At 27.8% G+C, this 19,474-nt stretch overlaps 1 protein-coding gene across 3 annotated transcripts; it reads left to right on the top strand.

Annotated features, from left to right (window-relative positions):
• The first annotated feature begins 782 nt into the window (after positions 1–782).
• On the top strand, positions 783–16,838 carry LOC135929376 (zinc transporter ZIP9-like). Of its 3 annotated transcripts, none has more exons than XM_065465924.1 (9): positions 783–904; positions 946–1,051; positions 1,099–1,197; positions 5,451–5,534; positions 9,838–9,923; positions 12,085–12,219; positions 15,627–15,763; positions 15,912–16,019; positions 16,399–16,838. In XM_065465924.1, exons 1-9 carry the CDS (start codon positions 797–799, stop codon positions 16,664–16,666), a joined length of 1,131 nt encoding a protein of 376 aa, XP_065321996.1. In that variant the 5' UTR covers positions 783–796; the 3' UTR covers positions 16,667–16,838. The 3 variants fall into 3 exon arrangements, with proteins under 3 accessions (XP_065321996.1, XP_065321995.1, XP_065321997.1); XM_065465923.1 differs by having other exon boundaries at positions 16,366–16,829; XM_065465925.1 differs by lacking the exon at positions 1,099–1,197 and having other exon boundaries at positions 16,366–16,827.
• Positions 16,839–19,474: the final 2,636 nt, after the last annotated feature.

Raw genomic sequence — 19,474 nt, forward strand, 5'->3', positions numbered from 1 at the left:
TATTAAAAATGAAGTAATAAAATATATATGTATATAAAAAACTTACAAAAAAAAATTTAAAAAAAGGGAAATCACTCTAGAGAAGAGAGAATACTTAAAAAGTTGTACCTGAAAATTTTCATGGAGATCTGTTGACGATGGTAAAATCCCTCATTGGGGTTCCCTGAGATCTGTCTTATTTTCCTATGATTTTAAGGAAATTGAGGGCATCACTTACATACATGCCTAGGGTATTAATAACCTATCGAAACTAACACGGTGTTGGTAAAGCCAGCATATCTGTTTTTCCTTAGGATTTCAGCCTTTTCAATGGCAGAAAATGAGAGGTTGGACTTTGTAGCAAAATTGACAAATATAGTGCGAGCAGGAGACCATTAGTTCAGGGAATGAGGGATATCCCATCAGGACATAAGGCGTTTTCTTTTGAGAGACCAACGGGTTCGAGGGTGGATGGAATATTAACTTTTTGAGGGCAGCTAGGAGAATGTTATTGATATGGCGCGGTTGTCGTCCTTAGAAGAATTTGCAGTTAAAGGGATGGTAATCTTTCGATTTAAAGGTAGGGCTACAGTCGATACAAATGGAGGGAACTACAGCATTACAGCCAAGGCGGAAGGCTATGGAGATGCTTAGCTGTTCATCAGTCAAGAGGAGACAATGTTTGGAACTGGGGAATATATTTTTTGGAAAAATGAGCTAGTTAGCAATAGCCACTTATGACTAGTACGTTAATAAACAATATCCAAAGTAGCCCATATGTCATTCAAATTATCAATATGCAACATGCATAAAAAAAATGACCCTGATGTTGACATCATTTTGGAAGATATTATTTTTATCTATAATTATGTTTTTAACATCATATATATGCGGTTTGGTTCCGTTATTAATAAATTTCTCTCAGGTAACTAAAATAAATATGTAACTAATTTAATTTTTAAAAAGAAAAAATTGAAACAATTAACAATATTTGGAGCTGGGATACTTATTGGAACAGCTTTAGGAATTATCATCCCCGAAGGTATTGAGACCTTGATGCTTCCAATAAAGGGTTAACTTTTTTTAAATTTTTTTTATGAATAAACAACATTTTAATAGATGTATCACAAAATCAATCTTCATTGATAGGGTTATCCTTAATTTCTGGTTTCATCTTTATGTTAATAGTTGATTTCATTATAGAAAATATACCAAAAAGTAATTATAATATTTATTTTTCAATATTTCAACTAAATAAGCTATCTCTTAATTTAAAGTTATACCTATTTATTCTCAACTTTTGTATCAATAATTTGTATCTATAGTATACTTATTTAATATTTTCCCACTTCTTCCATTTAGAATTCTTGGTCCTTGAAATTTATCTCCAATATTTGTGTTTTGTCTCATTTAAAATATGTGTTACTTATCTAAACATTATATTGATGTTTTCTCTTGTTTCTTTTTATTTTCATTACTATAAAAAAATTAACTAAATTATTTTATTATTTAAGACTTGCTAAATGATAAACTATTAATTTTTATGGGACTTCAACACTGGGTTGTTTTTAAGAAAAATATAGCTAACCTATCCAAAGGAGTTAATCTGGTTAACCATTTTTTGACCTGAGTATCTACTCAAGTAAAACCTTAAGTATCACCTAAAGCACTGATTGAGTGCCAACTCAAGCATACTATGTTTTTTGCTCATTATATTTTTATGGGATTTTTTTTATGAATATAAACTGATAAACAATGATTGAATTTTGCTGGATACTTATATAGCTCTGTAAGTCAGTGTGGTGCTCAGAACAGTGTTTTAGTGTATAAGTCTACTCAAGTTAAAAAATTTTGTCAGCCAGATTAAGTATTTGGTTGAGTTAATTACTCACTCTTTTTAACAAAAATTATATTAATTTTACCTCATCAAGCAATTTAACAACACTTAGCTCTGCCCAAAACATTTAACTTTATACAAAATTTATCAAAAACACAAAATATTATTTTTGATAAAAAATAAAATAAAAATATTTATGAAATTCAAAACTTTATCATTAGATTTCCTTATGGTTTTAAAACTTTTAGAATTTATAAAACATTTGGATGCAACCTAAACTAGAATGCAAATTAATTATATTTGTTATAACATCTTATATATTGACTAATATTATTAATTTAAATTTATCATTGTAAAAAAATGTCTTTTTTATGTTTATAATAATACACCTATTTATTAAGTAATTTTAAAGGTGGAACATGATTAATAGTTAGAAATATACAATAACTTACTTAACTCTTTGATTTTTAGTATTTATAAGACCCCATATTTATTATGATATCAAATCTCAATGGCTTCAGTAAATTTATCCTGGAATTGTAAAAATTAATAGTATTCCCTTTTTTAAAACTTATTATTTTATATTTTTATCTGACAATTATTTATAAATTAGACATTAATTTCTTTTGCCTTTTATTGAGAATTCACATAAAAAAATTTTTTGTAAAGAATGGCATAAATTTATAATAATAATTTTTTTGTTTTTATAAACTACAAATAATTGATACAAAAATAAATAAAAGAAAATTATTAATAATATTAGTTTTTTTTACAATAAATACTAATAATAATATAAACAATACATAAATTTATTAATGTATTCAAAATATATTTATAATATTGGTAATAAACACTTATATAAAAAATGATGTTATATAACGCTAAATAAAATGCTATTAAATCCTCTCTTCCTATAATGACAAGAATGATTAATTTAGGTTCACTAGTTCTTAAAATCCATTTGTGATGTACTTGACTCTTTCAACCCTGACACGAGTACATAGGATAAAATAAATTTTATTTCTATTTTGAGAATGAAAATTAACTTTATGTGTAATGTATATATTAATAGCATCTACTGATTTTATATACTTAATATTAAGGGTACATCTAAACTAACTAAAAAATAATAAAAGGCTTATGCATTTTAACTTAAATGTTCAGTGGACAGGTAAGGTTATAATATTGAAACCTTATATTATTTATCTTGGGTTTGGGCATACCCTAAGGAGTAAAAAATTTATAAAATTTTGGTATAAGCTATAATTATCCTTAACCTTTTTTATTGCATGATAAATAATTAAATGTCTTATATAGTTTAAAAGGTTTTATTTATATGTCAAAATAAAGATTGCACATATATATGGAGATATATAAATTTTGAAATGAGGCAAATGTAGAGGGTCTAGGGTGTAGATTTGTCAAAGACAAAATTGGGAGAGCATTGTAAAAGATGAAAAAGGGAAAGCAACAGGTTTATTGAGAGAGTTATCAGATATGATTAAAGGTTCTGATTGAATGCTTAACCAATTTAGACAATCTAATTGTCAAGGAACTATTCCTGAGGATTGACGAAGAAGTATATTTAGTTCAGTATACAAAAGGAAAGGTGATCCTTTAGTTTGCGGGACTTAGAGCTATTAAACTCTGCAACATGCTATGAAAGTATTTAAGAGGGTGTTTGAAAAGCGGATAAAATAATAAACGAAAATGATGAAATGCAGGTTAAGTTTACACTGGAGAAAGGTACGACAGATGCCATTTTTATAGTGAGAGAAATACAGGCGAAGTATCTTGCAAATGTAAAGAAATCGTATTATGCATTTGTTTGATTTGGAGATGGCGTTTGACAGAATGACTTGTAAAGTTACTAGATAGGCCTTGAGAAAATCAGGTGTGGAAGAATGGTTAGTTATAGCACTGATTGCAATGTATTTGAAAACACAAACTTCAGTACGGACGGTTATGGAGATAGTAAAAGATTTGAGTCGAAGGTAGGACTTCATCAAGGATGCTGAGTCCATTATTATTTATATAGTAAGGGATATGGTGGCTAGAGGACTTCCCTGGGAGCTATTATTTTCAGATGATTTTGTATTAACGACAAACAATGAGGAAGAATAAGGAATAAAAATTAATAGATGGAAGATGGCTATGGAAGCCAAGGGCCTGAAAATGAATTCAGTAAAAACAAAGGTGATGATTGGTGGGGATAATCTGAAGATGGAGTAATCCGGCAACTGGCCTTATGGTGTGTGTGGGAAAGGAGTTGCTCGAAATTCAATCCAATACACCAGATGCCAGAAATGAGTGCTAATAGATTTGGCGGGAAAAGGAAAGTCGGATGTTAGCAAGAATGATATTTGTAGAACATGCATAAAAGGGGTGCATAATAATAATAACGTAGAAAATGGTGGTTTGGGTATTGGCAATAAACCACCCTGTGAAAAGTGGAAAATTTTTTCTATTTGGTTGATATTCTAAACGCAGATGGTGGTGTAGATTCTGCTGTTGTTTCAGGGGTCAGACAAGCATGGAGGAAGTTCAGAGAGATGTCATCTTTTCAAACAAGCAAAAACACCTCTGAAGTTAAAGGGAAAAATTTACGTAAGCTGTGTGAGGAGTTGCTTATGGCGGCGTAACATGGGCAATGATGAAAGCGGTCCACGAAGCCTCGGAAACAATAGAGATGAGGATGATTAGATGGATGTGTTGGGTATCTTTTCAAAGAGAAAAAAACTAGCAAGGAATTGCCAGGGGAATAGAAGTGATTGGAGTGGTAATGATAGACTAGGATGGTTTGGACCTGTGAAACGTAAAACGAAAGATGACTGGATAAAATGATGCATCTTGATAAAAGTAGGATGATCAATACCTCGAAGGAGGCCTAAGTTTACCAAGGTGATAGCGGCGGATATGAGAAAAATGAATCTTATATTGATGCTTATAACCCTCAAAAATGCAAAAGAAAAATCAGAGGGGAAACTGGCTAACCTGAATAAATCGAAAACGCCATTAAACGAAAAAGATGTCAAACCCCACCAGAGGATTTATTTTATTTTTCTCACAAAAGTAGTGAAGGGTTAAGCAGTATTTTTTTAACCACGTATTTCGCATTCTAAAATTTAGTATAATTAGACAAAAATAGAAATTTTTTTTTTTAAAAAATGGCGAATTTAAGCACCTACTCTTAAGTATAGCCCTATTTTAACAATCAAGTTTATTTTGAAAAAATATATAAAACACTATTTTTTAAATAAAGCGATATTTGAGCTCTACACATGTAGATTTATGTGTGATCCAACTAAATTATAAATGGACAGACACTCACAATCAGAATTCAGATTTAATTTTTTCGGACCTGATTTTGAATTTCATTAATTTTTTTTAGTATCCTTCATTCCTTAGAATCCGCTGTCATTGAAATATCTTACTCCTATTTTTAAAATAAAATTTTTGATAGTATTCGCACCTTTGGAAAAGGTCTTGATTGGATCGTTCATATAATAGAATTTCTCGGATAGGTGGACTGGAATGTAATTGGTATTATCTATTAGATATTTCCACCATAATTTTAATTTTCATTTTCATTATATATATATATATATATTAAATTTAAAAAAAAAATTTCTAGGAAATAATAGCAATTTTCTCATATCCAATGGAAACTCTAATTTCAAAATAAGCACTACGATTGGCTTGGTAATACATTCTGCCGGTAAATTTCTCTTCATAATAGTATATATTGGAGATGTACTGGGCCAGGCTTAGATCTGTTCAAATTTTTGTAAAAACTGAGTATAAATAAATAATTTATTTTGAAATTTAATGTAAAATTAATAAGGTCGTAAACAAACATGTTCAAAATGGATATGTTCTTGAATGACTTTTGTTTTTTGATAGAAAAAAAAATGGTGAAAGACATTCCTTTTATTTTTGACAAATTTTGAAGGTGAACGCGTTCCTTTTTTTTTAAAATGAACGCATTCGTGTTTTACGTTCTTTCAAAAAAAAAGTTAATATAAATCTAAAATAGATATAAAATATAATTAATATCTTTAATTTATTTATTTTTAAATATTATTCTTCGAAATTTAAAACTAATCACTAATTATTTTAAAGTTTTTATGAAAGGTTTTATATTTTGCTAGAAGAGGTGGGCGCGGGCCCAGTAAATACGCGTGATACGATGGGTTACAGCGTGATTGTGAATAAATTTTAATTTATTAGGCGGGGTTGGGCGTGACCATCCTTCACAAAATTTTTGACTGGAGTGATTGAGCGTGAACACAAAGTATTATTAATTTTATACCCCCCCCCCCTCTCTTACAGTAATAATATGATTTGTTGTCACTAGTGCTGTTAACGTTACTTCCAATAAGAAACGCGTTACCGTTACCCTGTGAACGAGTTACTCGTTAAAAATTAAAAAATATATACAAAAAAAATATAGGGGAGACCGAAATAAAACGATTAGTATTTCGAATTTAAAGTCTTTATGCTCAAGGGTTAATAAGTTATTCTCATTAACACTGTTACCCCGTCTTTACCCCGGTCTCTCCTGCATAATATAAATAAAATTATGCAAAAAATAATATATTAGATATCTTTTTATAATTTTTTATTTATGTTTAACAACAATTGATTTTTAAAATTGTTAAATGCAGCTTTTGTGCAAAACACACGTTCATCTGGCGCAGAGAATGGGAGGGTTGTATTATATTGGATAAATAAAATTTTAATTGGGGCAATTTATTAAAATTAAAGAATAATCTTTATTATGAAAAGGGCTTATTTCATCGTCAAAAGAATTTTCATTTAGATCCTCATCCAATTTTTTAAAATCTTTTTTAAAAATAATATACTTGTATTGTTTTTTTAAGGAATCAACTCTGCCTTTTTTTTCAAGAACTTTTCTCAAATGGAAATAAAAATAAGTTCAAGCTTCCTTCCTTCGCTGACATCTAGTTTTACGAGGGTCAATCTGATTTAAAGTGGGTGAATTATTGCTGATAATATATATTCAATTGAAATAAAATATTATCAAAATATAAACTGTAAACAATACTTCAACTGTATACCTTTTATATTTGTCTTGCAGAATTACATTAATAAATAGCTTACAAAATGAAGTTATTTAAGCCATTTTTTAATATTACAATTATCGTATGAGTGAGATTTTCAAAATGCATTTTTTCTTCTCCCTCTAAAATCGATAAAGCCGTAGGAGCAGGTTTCATAAACTACAAAATAATATACATAGCCATACAATATTCATCTATGAGTGACTGGCATGAAAAATAGCTAACAAAGTTATACACCTATTCAATCGAATTCTCTTAAATATCTAACTGACATTACTAATCTATGTGAAAACTATTCGAATATTTACGAGATATCTTTATTAGACCAACCAAATTTTGATCCTTTTATTCATTTGCGAAAAAATAAATGGTAATTTGGAGCGAGGAAAAAATCAATTGATGATAAGCCCAATGCAAAAACAATTTCTCATGATTTAAATTTATCTATTGATTCAGTTTATCGGTTCAAGCGCGGGAAACTTTCCATGAATATTACAACACCTCTTTATCAAATTATATAATAAAATATAGAGGTTGGAAGAAAAAAGATAACATAGAACTTCGATCGAATATTACTGAATTGTTTTGTAATAATAACGACTATACCAACAAAAATGTAATAGTACACTTACCGCCATATCAAAGAATGAGCGAGTAAGCTATATAGAAATGCATTAAATCAATGGGTTGGAGCCGGAAAAGGGTTATAAAAGAACCCGCTAGGAGAAACGCTCCAGACATATCGGTTTGTAATTTCGAGTTCAGGATTCGAACCGAAAATAAAAAAAAAATTGTTTTATCTTTATTCTCTTTATCAAATTTTTATTTTTAACCCCTATTAAGAGTCCAAGAGTGAATACTATAATTTTAGTAGAAAAATATTTTAATTAGCTTCTATTTGATAGTCATATCAATATTTAATGTTGATAAAAAATTTCCTGACTCTCCAAGACCTAGAGCCCATTTAGAGTTTAATTATCATTACAATTAAAAGATATTTTGAATACTTTTTATTTGATACCCATATCGATATTTTATTTTGATAAAAATATTTCTGACCCCCCAGACCTAGATTCGCCTTTTAAGGGGGAGAGACTGGGCTCCAGTTGATTAGACCTTTTGATTAGCTATCGATTGAGACCCTATATTAGACATATCTTAAGCTCCAGTTGATTAGATCTTTTGATTAGCTATCGATTGAGACCCTATATTAGACATATCTTATTTCGCAAAAAAAAACAACATGAAAATCAATAAATAACAATGAAATTAAAAAGAAATAAAACGCTTTTTAAAAGATTTTTCTTTATTAGGGTTAAAATGTGATAATACTATTATCATTCCAACTCAAAACCCTAATTTTTTATTATCCCTTTAAAACCCGTGATGATCCCGGATAATTCTTCTCCCTTTAATCACGAAATATATATGTTAATAATGTTTTTTTAAAAAAATAAATTGTTTTAGTTGAGAAAAAAAATATGTGTGAAGTAAATCGATATGAGATGAGAATATAAGATAGTGATTTACGTTAGAGAAGTGTTGAAATTGCAAAGGGAACGGGAATAGGTGTTTTATAGTTGAGTTTTTGAATTAAGGTTTTCATAAGAAAAATATAAATTGTTCTTAGTAAAAATGATGAGATAATAGAGTGATTTATTAGAGAGGAATGATGGCAAGCAAAAATAGTTTTTTTTTAATTAAAGCTTCTTTTAGAAATAATTTTTTTAAAGATTTTCTTGTGAATCAAAGATTCTTTTAGTGTAGAAGAGGTTGTATTACTTTTTTCGGAAGAAAGTAGTAGGGTGCCTTGAACAAACCGGTAGATTTATATATTATTTTATTAAAATTTGGGAAATATTTTTATTAGGAAAATGGGGAAATATTTTTTTTTGAAGTAATAAAAAGTGAATTAATATTTTTTTTGAGGTACATTGCCTTTATTTAAAGTTATATAATTCTAAGAAATAATATGGAGCATTAGCCAATGAATGGAGGTTATTGGCTCGGGAACAAGATGTACGTATTCCCCGAGCCCGGAGCATGGAAACCAGGTGGTAGGTGCGGCGAATGAGATTGGAGACTCCATTCAATGTTTCCGCTGTGGAATGGAGGGATACTTCCGGAGGGATTGTCCTCAGGTTGGTTTGCCCCGGAGAAGGGGAGTGAATGCTAAGGAGATTGGAAGTGGGGGACAGAACATCGGGGAGATGTCGGGGGCTCAGTCGGTATCTCAACCAAGGGAGTCACCGGGATTGGAGGTCCCTGAAAGACAGGCGGCGACGCACGAAGAATTTTTAGAGTAAAGACACAGGAGTTGGATAATTTATTTCGTCCATAGGGCGCACAGATCTTGCCCCGCCAATGAGTAACTTTGGATTGAGGAAGGGTGGAGATATTGTGAGTGAGGCTGTTTCTCTTTATTTTGTTGTGTATATTTTTTTTATCTTTATTATAGTTTTTTGTTACGCGTAATAATTGTGTAGCAACTGCGCAAGCATTTGACTTTGAATTGAATAATTTTTAAGACTCAGGATGAGTCCTATTTTATTTTAGAGAATTATATTTTTATTGTAGAATATAAAAGGCCGATCTTGAGGCAATATATGTTCATTATTTTATTTTCAAATAAAATTATTGGACCTTTTTTGATTACTGGGGTAACGATCTTTAACAATTATTCTAGAGGAAAACTAATCTTTCTAAAGCGGACAACCAATACTCTAATTATTTTTTTGAAAAATAAAATTTTCATTATAATAAATCTTTATAAATTTATTCTACTTATATAAGCTTCTAGAGGTATTTTTATTTAGTAATAGACCCAGCCTGGTAAATATTATAAAATTTTGAATGTTATCCAGTACATCTATAGTGATTAGTTTTTTATATACATATATATATATATATTTAAATTTTATATTTTAAATATAATAGCTGATGGTTTAGCATTAGGTGCTGCTGCTAGCACAGAAAGAATTGACGTTGAAATTGTCGTTTTCATAGCTATTCTACTTCATAAGGTTAGTCTATAAAAATGATAAATATTAGTAAAGGCATTATGTTCAAGCGTTGCTTTAATAAACGCGGCGTTATTACAAAATAAAGCTAATGGCTGTCATGAATAAGTCAATTATTGGGGAAAGAAAGGCGGCAAGACATATTTAATAATTTTTGAAAATAATAATGATAGTTGCTTGTAGATATATATGTATTCGCGTGTATTATAATAATTAAATTTAGCCAGTTTATTGTGAAACTGTATTTTAATTTTTTTAAATATTTTATTTTTAGATATAAGAATTAAATTTAGCAAGTTCATTGTGAAACTGTATTTTAATTTTTTTTGATATTTTATTTTTAGATGAAAGAATTAAATTTAGCAAGTTCATTATGAAACTGTATTTCTGCGCTTCCCTATAAAAGGGAAGCAAAAGATTGTAAATATATATATATTTTTTTTTTATTTAAAAATTCAAATGTTCCCGAAATTATAATTTGCTGATTTGAATAAAGTTGAAATTAATCCAATTTTGTGTTAAATCATTTTGGGAAAGATATCAATCGAATATGAAAAAACTGAGTAAGCGGACGGACAACGTGATTGTTGGTGCCGTGACCAAACCGAAAACAAAAGGGGAGGAGCACTGTGGTTACTGGTTACTGGAAGTTGTAGTAGAAGAAGAAACCGGGGATAAAAAGAGAAAAGCACTGTGGTTATTGAAAGGGGTAGTAAAAAAAGAGAGAGAGACCGACAAGGGAAGTAGTGAAGAAAATTGATTGGACTATCATGTTGTCCGTCCGCTTACTCAATTTTTTCTTATTCGATTGATATCTTTCCCAAAATGATTTAACACAAAATTGGATTAATTTCAACTTTATTCAAATCAGCAAATTATAATTTCGGAAAAAAAAACATTTGAATTTTTAAATAAAAAAAAAAATATTTTTACAATATTTTGCTTCCTTTTTATAGGGAAGCGCAGAAATACAGTTTCATAATGAACTTGCTAAATTTAATTCTTACATCTAAAAATAATAAATTAAAATACAGTTTCACAATTAACTGGCTAAATTTAATTATTATAATACACGCGAATACATGTATATCTACAAGCAACTATCATTATTATTTTCAAAAATTATTAAATATGTCTTGCCGCCTTCCTTTCCCCAATAATTGACTTATTCATGACAATGGCTATGATTTAAAAATATGAAGCGTTATGATGAAAAAGCTATGGTAAAATTTGAAAAACATGTTGCGATGCGTCAGTAAAAAAATATGCAATTACGATTATAAAAATAGCAATTATCTCTATTTTAGCTTTCTCTTAATTTAGTTTTTAAAACGAATCAGATGTAAAACACTGCGTTAAATAACTTCAACGCTTGAAGATAACGCGTTATATAAATACATCGTTATTTCTCGAATTATAATATCTTCCAACATCAGGGCCCTTGTTTTATATAATCACTCTTTATAGTGCCCACAAATTGAGGGTTTGCGTTTTCGTAATTTGTTTAATAAAAAACGTAACCCATCTCTTGTTTAAATCTGACCTCACCTTTTTTTTATTAATATCGTCGATCCAAATTTTAACTAAGTTTCTAAAAAAAAGGATTTGCCTAAAGATTATTTTTATCGTCTGCCTTTTCTATTTCTTTAATTTCTAAATATTCCATTTTAGTGATATAAGGTTTTTTTTACATTTTATATATAATATTACTTACTCAATGAAGAATAAAAAGGTATTGACCTAAAAAAATGGTTGCTAACGCTAAACGGTAATTTGACCAATTTGCATGATGCCATTTAAAATGAATTATTTGCTTTTGAAATGCATAATTTGTGAGCTCCTTTAATACCAGGGTTTAATATTTGCTCATAAAGAAAAAAAAATCCTCAAAGATTTTGATCTCGAAGATTTTTCTTAAAACCTGCTTATTACGTAATAAAAAAATGTTAATTCACAAGCATCATTCTTAACCTTATGTAATTATTAATATATAGTTTTAAAATTTGTTAACCAATTTTTTTTTAAAAGAATGAGTTATAAATAAAAAATTATCCTATCCCCCTTGATGTTGATATATGCTTATTTTATAGAGATCTCCAAAAAACAAGGTCAAATTTTACTCTTTTTTTGCCTAATTTTTTATTATTTTAATTACGCGCACAAGGGACCCGCCGCTTTTACTCTTACAACGTTTCTAGTTCAAGGCGGTTTAAATAGAGACAGTATCCGGAAGCATCTTTTGATATTCACAATGGCGGCCCCAGTATCTGCCATCTTTACATTCCTCATTCTGAACTCAGTATATATTTTTTTTCAAAAACATAATTTATTATTTATATTTGAAATATATAAAACAATATGGGTTATGTGAGAACTCTCTAAATTTGTTTTTTTTGGTCTGAACCTAGTCAGATTTAATTTATAATAAAATGGCCAAATTTTTTATTTATTTTTTAAACCCCCAGCCAGAGATTGTTTTCAGGCTCGGCTCGGCCATAAATTTTTAATAGATCGTTTTATTTTAATCACGGCTTCGAACCGAACCGCGAAGCCCCAGTGAACCTTCATAAAGAAAATATAAAAAGAGTGAACCGAACCGTTATAAATATTTTGACTCGGGTTAAACCGGTTAATAACGGTTTTTATAAATAATTAATTTAAAATTATTAGCCAAAATTTGGAATTTTAATTTTTCTTGGGCGCAATTTAAATTTGTGATTTCTTTTCAAATTAAAATTTTTTTCCAATTTAATATTCATTCATTATCTTCATATCAATAAATCCCAAGTTAATTCTTCTTACTTTCTTTGTTCAATTTAATATAGATTAGGTGAAATACTAATTAATTAGATATGAAATAATCTTCATGGTTAAATTAAATAAGGAATTATAAAAATATAAATTAAAAAGATTTTTCAAATTTATAAAAACAATGAACCGAAAAGAAACGTTATGAATTCTAAACCTAACAGATATGAATTTTTTCAAAAAAACAGAATTTCAACTTAAAACCGAACCCCTATACTTATCGGTTCGAAGCCCTGATTTTAATAATAAAAGAAGACAACATCGTAATAATATTTATTATATACCTTTTTATGTTGTATTTGATATTATAGTGATATTGATAGATAGATATATAATATATATATATATATAGATTAAGATATATGGCATATAATATTCTATTTTATAAACAAATCCAGAATTAAAAAAATATTATATTAAACGGATGAATTATTATCTTAGTATATAATATTAAATATTAATATTTAATTAACCCTTCACTACAAAGGTGGGGTAAATGATACCCCACGGATCCTGAAGATAATTTGACCTGGTTTTTATAGTAGTTTAATATTTTGTTATAAGGAACATATCTATCAAATTTCAAGATAATTGATTTAATATTTTTTAAAATATTTGCAATTTGTTGAGGGGGTAGTATAGGTCCCACCTTTGTAATTACGAATTTTTTTTTTATTAATTAATATTATTGTTAACAAACTAATATATAAAATTGAAAAAAAAAATTTATTTTTAAATTTTTCATTGTTGTATTGTGACCCAAAATTTTATTCTATTTTTTTTCTTGTGGAGCTAAATACTATAAAAGATGCATATGTAAAATTTAATATCATCAAGTTGAAGTATTGTCTATTTAATATTAGATATTTATAACAATGAAGGTAGATTGTGAGTCAGGTGATTACAACTGTAGTTTCATACATACCAAAAAAGTATAAGAATATAATGTTGCTTTCTACACACTACATTATGATAACAAAATTGATGCATCAACTGATGAGTTTAAAAAACCAGAAATTATAACTTTTTATAATTTAACAAAAACTGGAGTTGATACAGTTGATCAACTATCCTCCATTATTTCCAGGAAATCCAATAGATGGTCCTTGACCATTTTTTATATAGTTAATATATCAATAATAAATGTAATGATAGTTTATAAATCTAATTCGAATATAAAAATTTATAAAATTATTGGCAATGGAACTCCATATATGATCAGCAGATCTGAGAACCCTAGTGTATGTAGATTATTACGTAACAACATTGGAGATGTTCTCAATATAACTGATGGAAAACATATTCTATCAAATAAAAAAGGAAGATGTTATGATTGTCCAAGAGTGAAGGACGTAAAAACAACATTTATTTGTTTAAATTGTTCAAAATTCATTTGTAAAGATAAATGCATACATTTTGTCATGAATTTTATTACAAAAATTTACATATTTGATGATTAATATTTTTTTTAATATTTGATATTTTTTTATAAAATTTATATTCAACATTGATTTAATAAAATGTATAATAAAATTTGCATTTTTTAAATATTTTATGGTGATAAAACTATAATTAAAGGAAGGTCTCAGAAAAAATTTTTATTTCAGCAACTTAAGGAAAATTTGCAAAATTATTTAGAAGCAACTATTAATCTAAGATTTTTTATTTATTATCTCCAATAATTTCTTAATATATATTCAAAATTTTAGATCTCAAACTTTAATATGTTCTGAGATATAGCTAATCAAAATTTGGGGTAAACTAGACCCCACCTTTGTAGTTAAGGGATTTTTTTCCACCTTTGTAGTAAAGGGTTAAAATAAATTTTTATAGGAATTTATTCGATTAGTTAATATGTTAAAAACTTGAATCGTGACTATTATTCAAAAATATTGATTTAAATTTGATTAAATCACGCAACCCCTAATCGAAAATGAATATATATTATGGCAGGATTTGTAAAAAAAATATCTTCTGTCCATTGTCTAATCATATTTTTAAAAGTTACTTTGCTTATATAAAAAGAAATTACATAGTGGTGGCACTACCCGTACCATTGTGCATACGATGGTATAATTGTACCAACGTAAATTAAATGGGAGTCTGGAAATTCAATTTATTTTTCTGTAAAAAGGGGATATTCTTTGATTAATTTGGAATGCGATATAAAACTTGAAAAAATGGATACCTTTTAAAAATATATTTTTCATAATTAATATTCTTTTTATTTTGTTTTATTAATATAAATGTCGTTAAATATTTTAATATCAAATGCTATATCTGTAGATTTTATTTAAGTCATTTATTGGTGAAATCTAGTAAATTCTTATGGATTATTTTATTTTGTCAAATATCTCTTGAAATCTGTTTTATACAAAAGTCATGTTAACGAATATATTCTATATAGTAAAAATTGTTGGTTCACTCTAAATCTACAATAATATTTTTATTGTAAATTTAGACTTGGTCCAGGGTTCACTTCTTAACGCTCTTTTTAAAACGCTTGCAACGACATTAATGAATTTATTGATCCTGCCTTTCGTTAACATTTGAGAAATTTAAGGAGTTATGAATTTGATGATAAAATTTTTTAATGTCTGTAAACGATTTTGTTAACAGGTGATTTATAAGAATTATTTCTTTTTACTTTTTTTAAGCCTGGTCCACGATATTTATTTATTTTTAAAATAAATTTAAAATCCGAGCTTGGTCTGGTTTTTAACCACAATTTAAGTCCCGAATCGAACTTAGGCTGGATTCATGGTGGGATCCGATCCGACACGATTTAAAGCTGAAAAATTCTATTCATGATTATATGCTTGCAAGTTCTTTGTTGAAATGTATACAATTTTTACTTATTGTCATTTTTCATCAAAACATATTTTTTTCATCCCTTAGATGAATCAATATTATGACCACTTCTCTTTAAATCGCACTGAAAACATTAATCCACCTTACACTCCTCTATATCCTGCCTTTTCCATGAACGGTAACTCAACTTCTCATCACCTATTCACCTCTTCGAATTCTCCCAGGTTTAATAGTAAACAATTGAAAACAAAATATAAAATTATATGATTGAATAACCAATTCTTTTCTATCACCCAAATACTTAAGATTAATATTTCTGTTATTTTATATACTTTAAAAATTTTTTTTAATTATTAATATTCCTAAAAAAAGTCACGCAACCGCTATGGCCATGCTATTCAGTGGGGCTACATTTCTCTACGTCGCCGCTTTTCACATCTTGCCAGAAACAGACTTTTTGGAACATTCGCCTCATAATAAGTTTGCTATAATAAATAAATTTAGTTAAATTTTATAATATTTGAAACAGTATTTTATTTAGAAATTTCTGGCTCGTCTTATTTCTAAACAGTCTTATGTATCGCCGCCTATTTGGCTTCCTCTAAACCGCTTAAAAAAGAAAACTATTTAGAGTTACATAGTTGGTAGCGTTAATTTCATTTGCCTGGGCTAACTAGAAATAATTCAATCTAAGTCTAGATATAAGAGAAATTTTTTTTTTAATTTAAGACAAGATCAGTATCTTTCATATCTCCAGTAAGCATTGATCGAAATATTTTACCTATATCAAAAGTGTTTATACTTAACTAACCATATATTATCTTAGTAACGTCAATCATTATTCCAAAACTCCACGAAGGAATACCACAGTGCCATCAATGATGAATTTAGGCAATGAACATTCTTTATTACGAATGGATATCGCAGATGAAAAAATCGAAGTGGAAAACGAAGCAGATGATTTGACAAAGATTTTACTATCACCGACAAAACAACTAAATGTTAATGTTTTAAAAAATATTAATGACGATTCTGAAATTGGATGCTTTAGGAAATATCTATTGTTCCTTTCGGGTTTGGTGTTTCCCATAGTTATATCCACTATCACAATGGATCATTCACATTGAAATTAGCTATTTTTTGAAATGATTAAGGTAATCATGGTATTATGAATTAATCAAATAAAATCGAACAACTCTATAAAATTTTAATGGTAAAAAATAAAATGCTCAATTTCCAATAAGATTAAAAAATAATAATCGCATTTTTGCAGAACCTTTTAAAATACGGTCACAAATTAATATATATGGTCATGCAACACCATTATATATCGACCATTTTTTTAATAAAAATATGTATACATATACTTTATATATACACCTTAATTTATTAATAATTATATATAGGAATATAGACATCTAATTTATATAAAAAAATCATACTTATATATTTTAATCATGTTTTAAATATGAAATAAAATTTTGTTTGCTTAATTTTAGTTGTTTAGATTATAATAATAAAATGGAATGTATCAGAGTCAGCTGATACTTTTATAGTATTAATCGATACAGGTGGCTGATAGCCAAAAATGCTGATTAGCTTTTAGAAACTTTAAAAATAATCATATCAATTTAAAAATAATTTTTACTAATATTTTGAGTGAAAGTTCATTTCTGATATATTATCTAAAGATACAAAAAAATCATACTTATATATTTTAATCATGTTTTAAATATGAAATAAAATTTTGTTTGCTTAGTTTTAGTTGTTTAGATTATAATAATAAAATGGGATGTATCAGAGTCAGCTGATACTTTTATAGTATTAATCGATACAGGTGGCTGATAGCCAAAAATGCTGATTAGCTTTTAGAAACTTTAAAAAATATCATATCAATTTAAAAATAATTTTTACTAATATTTTGAGTGAAAGTACATTTCTGATATATTATCTAAAGGTACAAAATATTTTATATTTTGTAACTTTTTTTCATAAAAAATCTTTCAAGATGAAATCACAATTTTTTTAAAAAAAATAAATAAAAAAGATGTTTTTTCACTATTTATTTTGACTTTAATTTAATTTACTATTACAAATTTTCATAAATAATAATGTTGATAAATCCTTTTTTAAATTAAAACGATTTATTTTGATAGTATAGTAATTAAAAAATGGTCGTAAATTAGGCCTAGAACACATAATTAGAAATAAAATTTAACCATATTTTTTAAAAAGAGCTTTTTTTCAATAGATATTATTATTTTTTGGCGTGATATCAGTTGATAATGTGTCAGTATTCGTGGTTATGGTTTTGGTATAAGCTAAAAAAAAAGTGATAAGTACATTTCGGCCAGCTCGGGACATAACCTCGAACATACATGGGGCACGAACCCCCAAATTAAAAAGAATTACCAATTTTATGTTTTAGAAATAAAATTAAACATCTTGGATAATTACATAACGGTTATTTTAGGTAGGTATCGCTTCGACTTTTGGGTCTATTTTTAAAAATATAACTCACCGTAATAACTAAACTTGCACACCGATCTTTAGAGGTTTCCCACTTTCGTTCTGGCAGATAAAACATTTTCTTGTATAACAGTTAAAAAAATTTTTCTTCCATTGGTCGAAAGCGAAATTTTTTTTCCTTACTAAATTAAAAGCCATGCCTCAAAGAATATTTTTTTCATAAAGATCCAAAAGCTTTTAGTCACATTTTTTTTATTATCTTAAAGTCTTGAATTCGTTTCAATTGATATACAAGTGGATTTAGATCGGGGGCCTTGTTTTCCTAATATAAATTCCGCCTTTCGAAATAGCTAATATTCTACTTTTCTCTGAGGATTTCGGTAATCAAACTTGATGCATTTCAATTTTTATCCTAGTGACATAATTTTTTCATGAGTCTTCTATTGAAAACATTTTTAATTTACAAATTTTAGTTTTACTTTTTGGGGGTATTAATAAAAAGCTTTTCAACCAAAATTATAATCTGATTCTAGGAAATTTTTTTAGAAAAAAGTTAACGCTTGACTATAGTCCAACATAATGGGGACCCATTTTTGAAAATAAAATTAAAAAAAACAAATGCCATGACGCGTCTATAAATATTTAAAACCGCTAAATTTATTTTTGGCAACCAGATTTAAGTCGAGCCGGTGGTAGGGGGGATCACCTCCTTTTAAAATTTGCCTGTTCATGTAAATATCATTTTAAGCTGATAATCCCCCCCCCCTTCTCCCCATAAAATGAATACAATATACCACTAAAGAAGAATTAAAAGAAAGATTAGAAAAAATTAATATTATAATGTCCACTTAATACATTACGAAACCTATCATTCATTTTACAATCTTAGAATATATAGATTCAAATTTTATATTTTTGATTCTCTTCTGTAAAATTATATCTATAAATAGGAAGAATATTTTAAGACAGGGAACACTTCTGCCAGCCAACTTGGGTAGCTGGTCCTGTCTAATAGTATCATACTAAAAATATTATAAAATAATTACTAATATTTATCAGTAAACTGATTCCATCGTCTATAAAAGAGATAAAAGATCCCTTTTCTATATTATAATTGGGATATTTTTATTCGATGTCTTTTTGCCTTATGATATTTTTATCCGAGTCATGCCTAAATAATTCAACTAAGCACTTAGGTGCGATTTAAGTTAAGTCGAGGTATATATTCAAAAAGCACACCCAAGATCGAGGCAATAACTAAGCTAAAAATAAAGCAATTTACCTCGACTAAATTAGATACTACTTTTCTAAATTTTGGGCAAAATTTATTTTGAAATTTGGAAGATTTTTTTCATGGTGCATGCTTAGCCTGAGCACCATATCAGGTTGTTATTTTTACGACCAAGCATTTTAACATTACTAGTCTTAAGGTAACATTTCAGTTTTTTTAAGTTTTAAAATGAAAC

Source organism: Gordionus sp. m RMFG-2023, chromosome 5 (assembly GCF_954871325.1).
Source record: "Gordionus sp. m RMFG-2023 chromosome 5, tfGorSpeb1-WG-v2, whole genome shotgun sequence".
Taxonomy (NCBI): domain Eukaryota; kingdom Metazoa; phylum Nematomorpha; class Gordioida; order Chordodea; family Parachordodidae; genus Gordionus; species Gordionus sp. m RMFG-2023.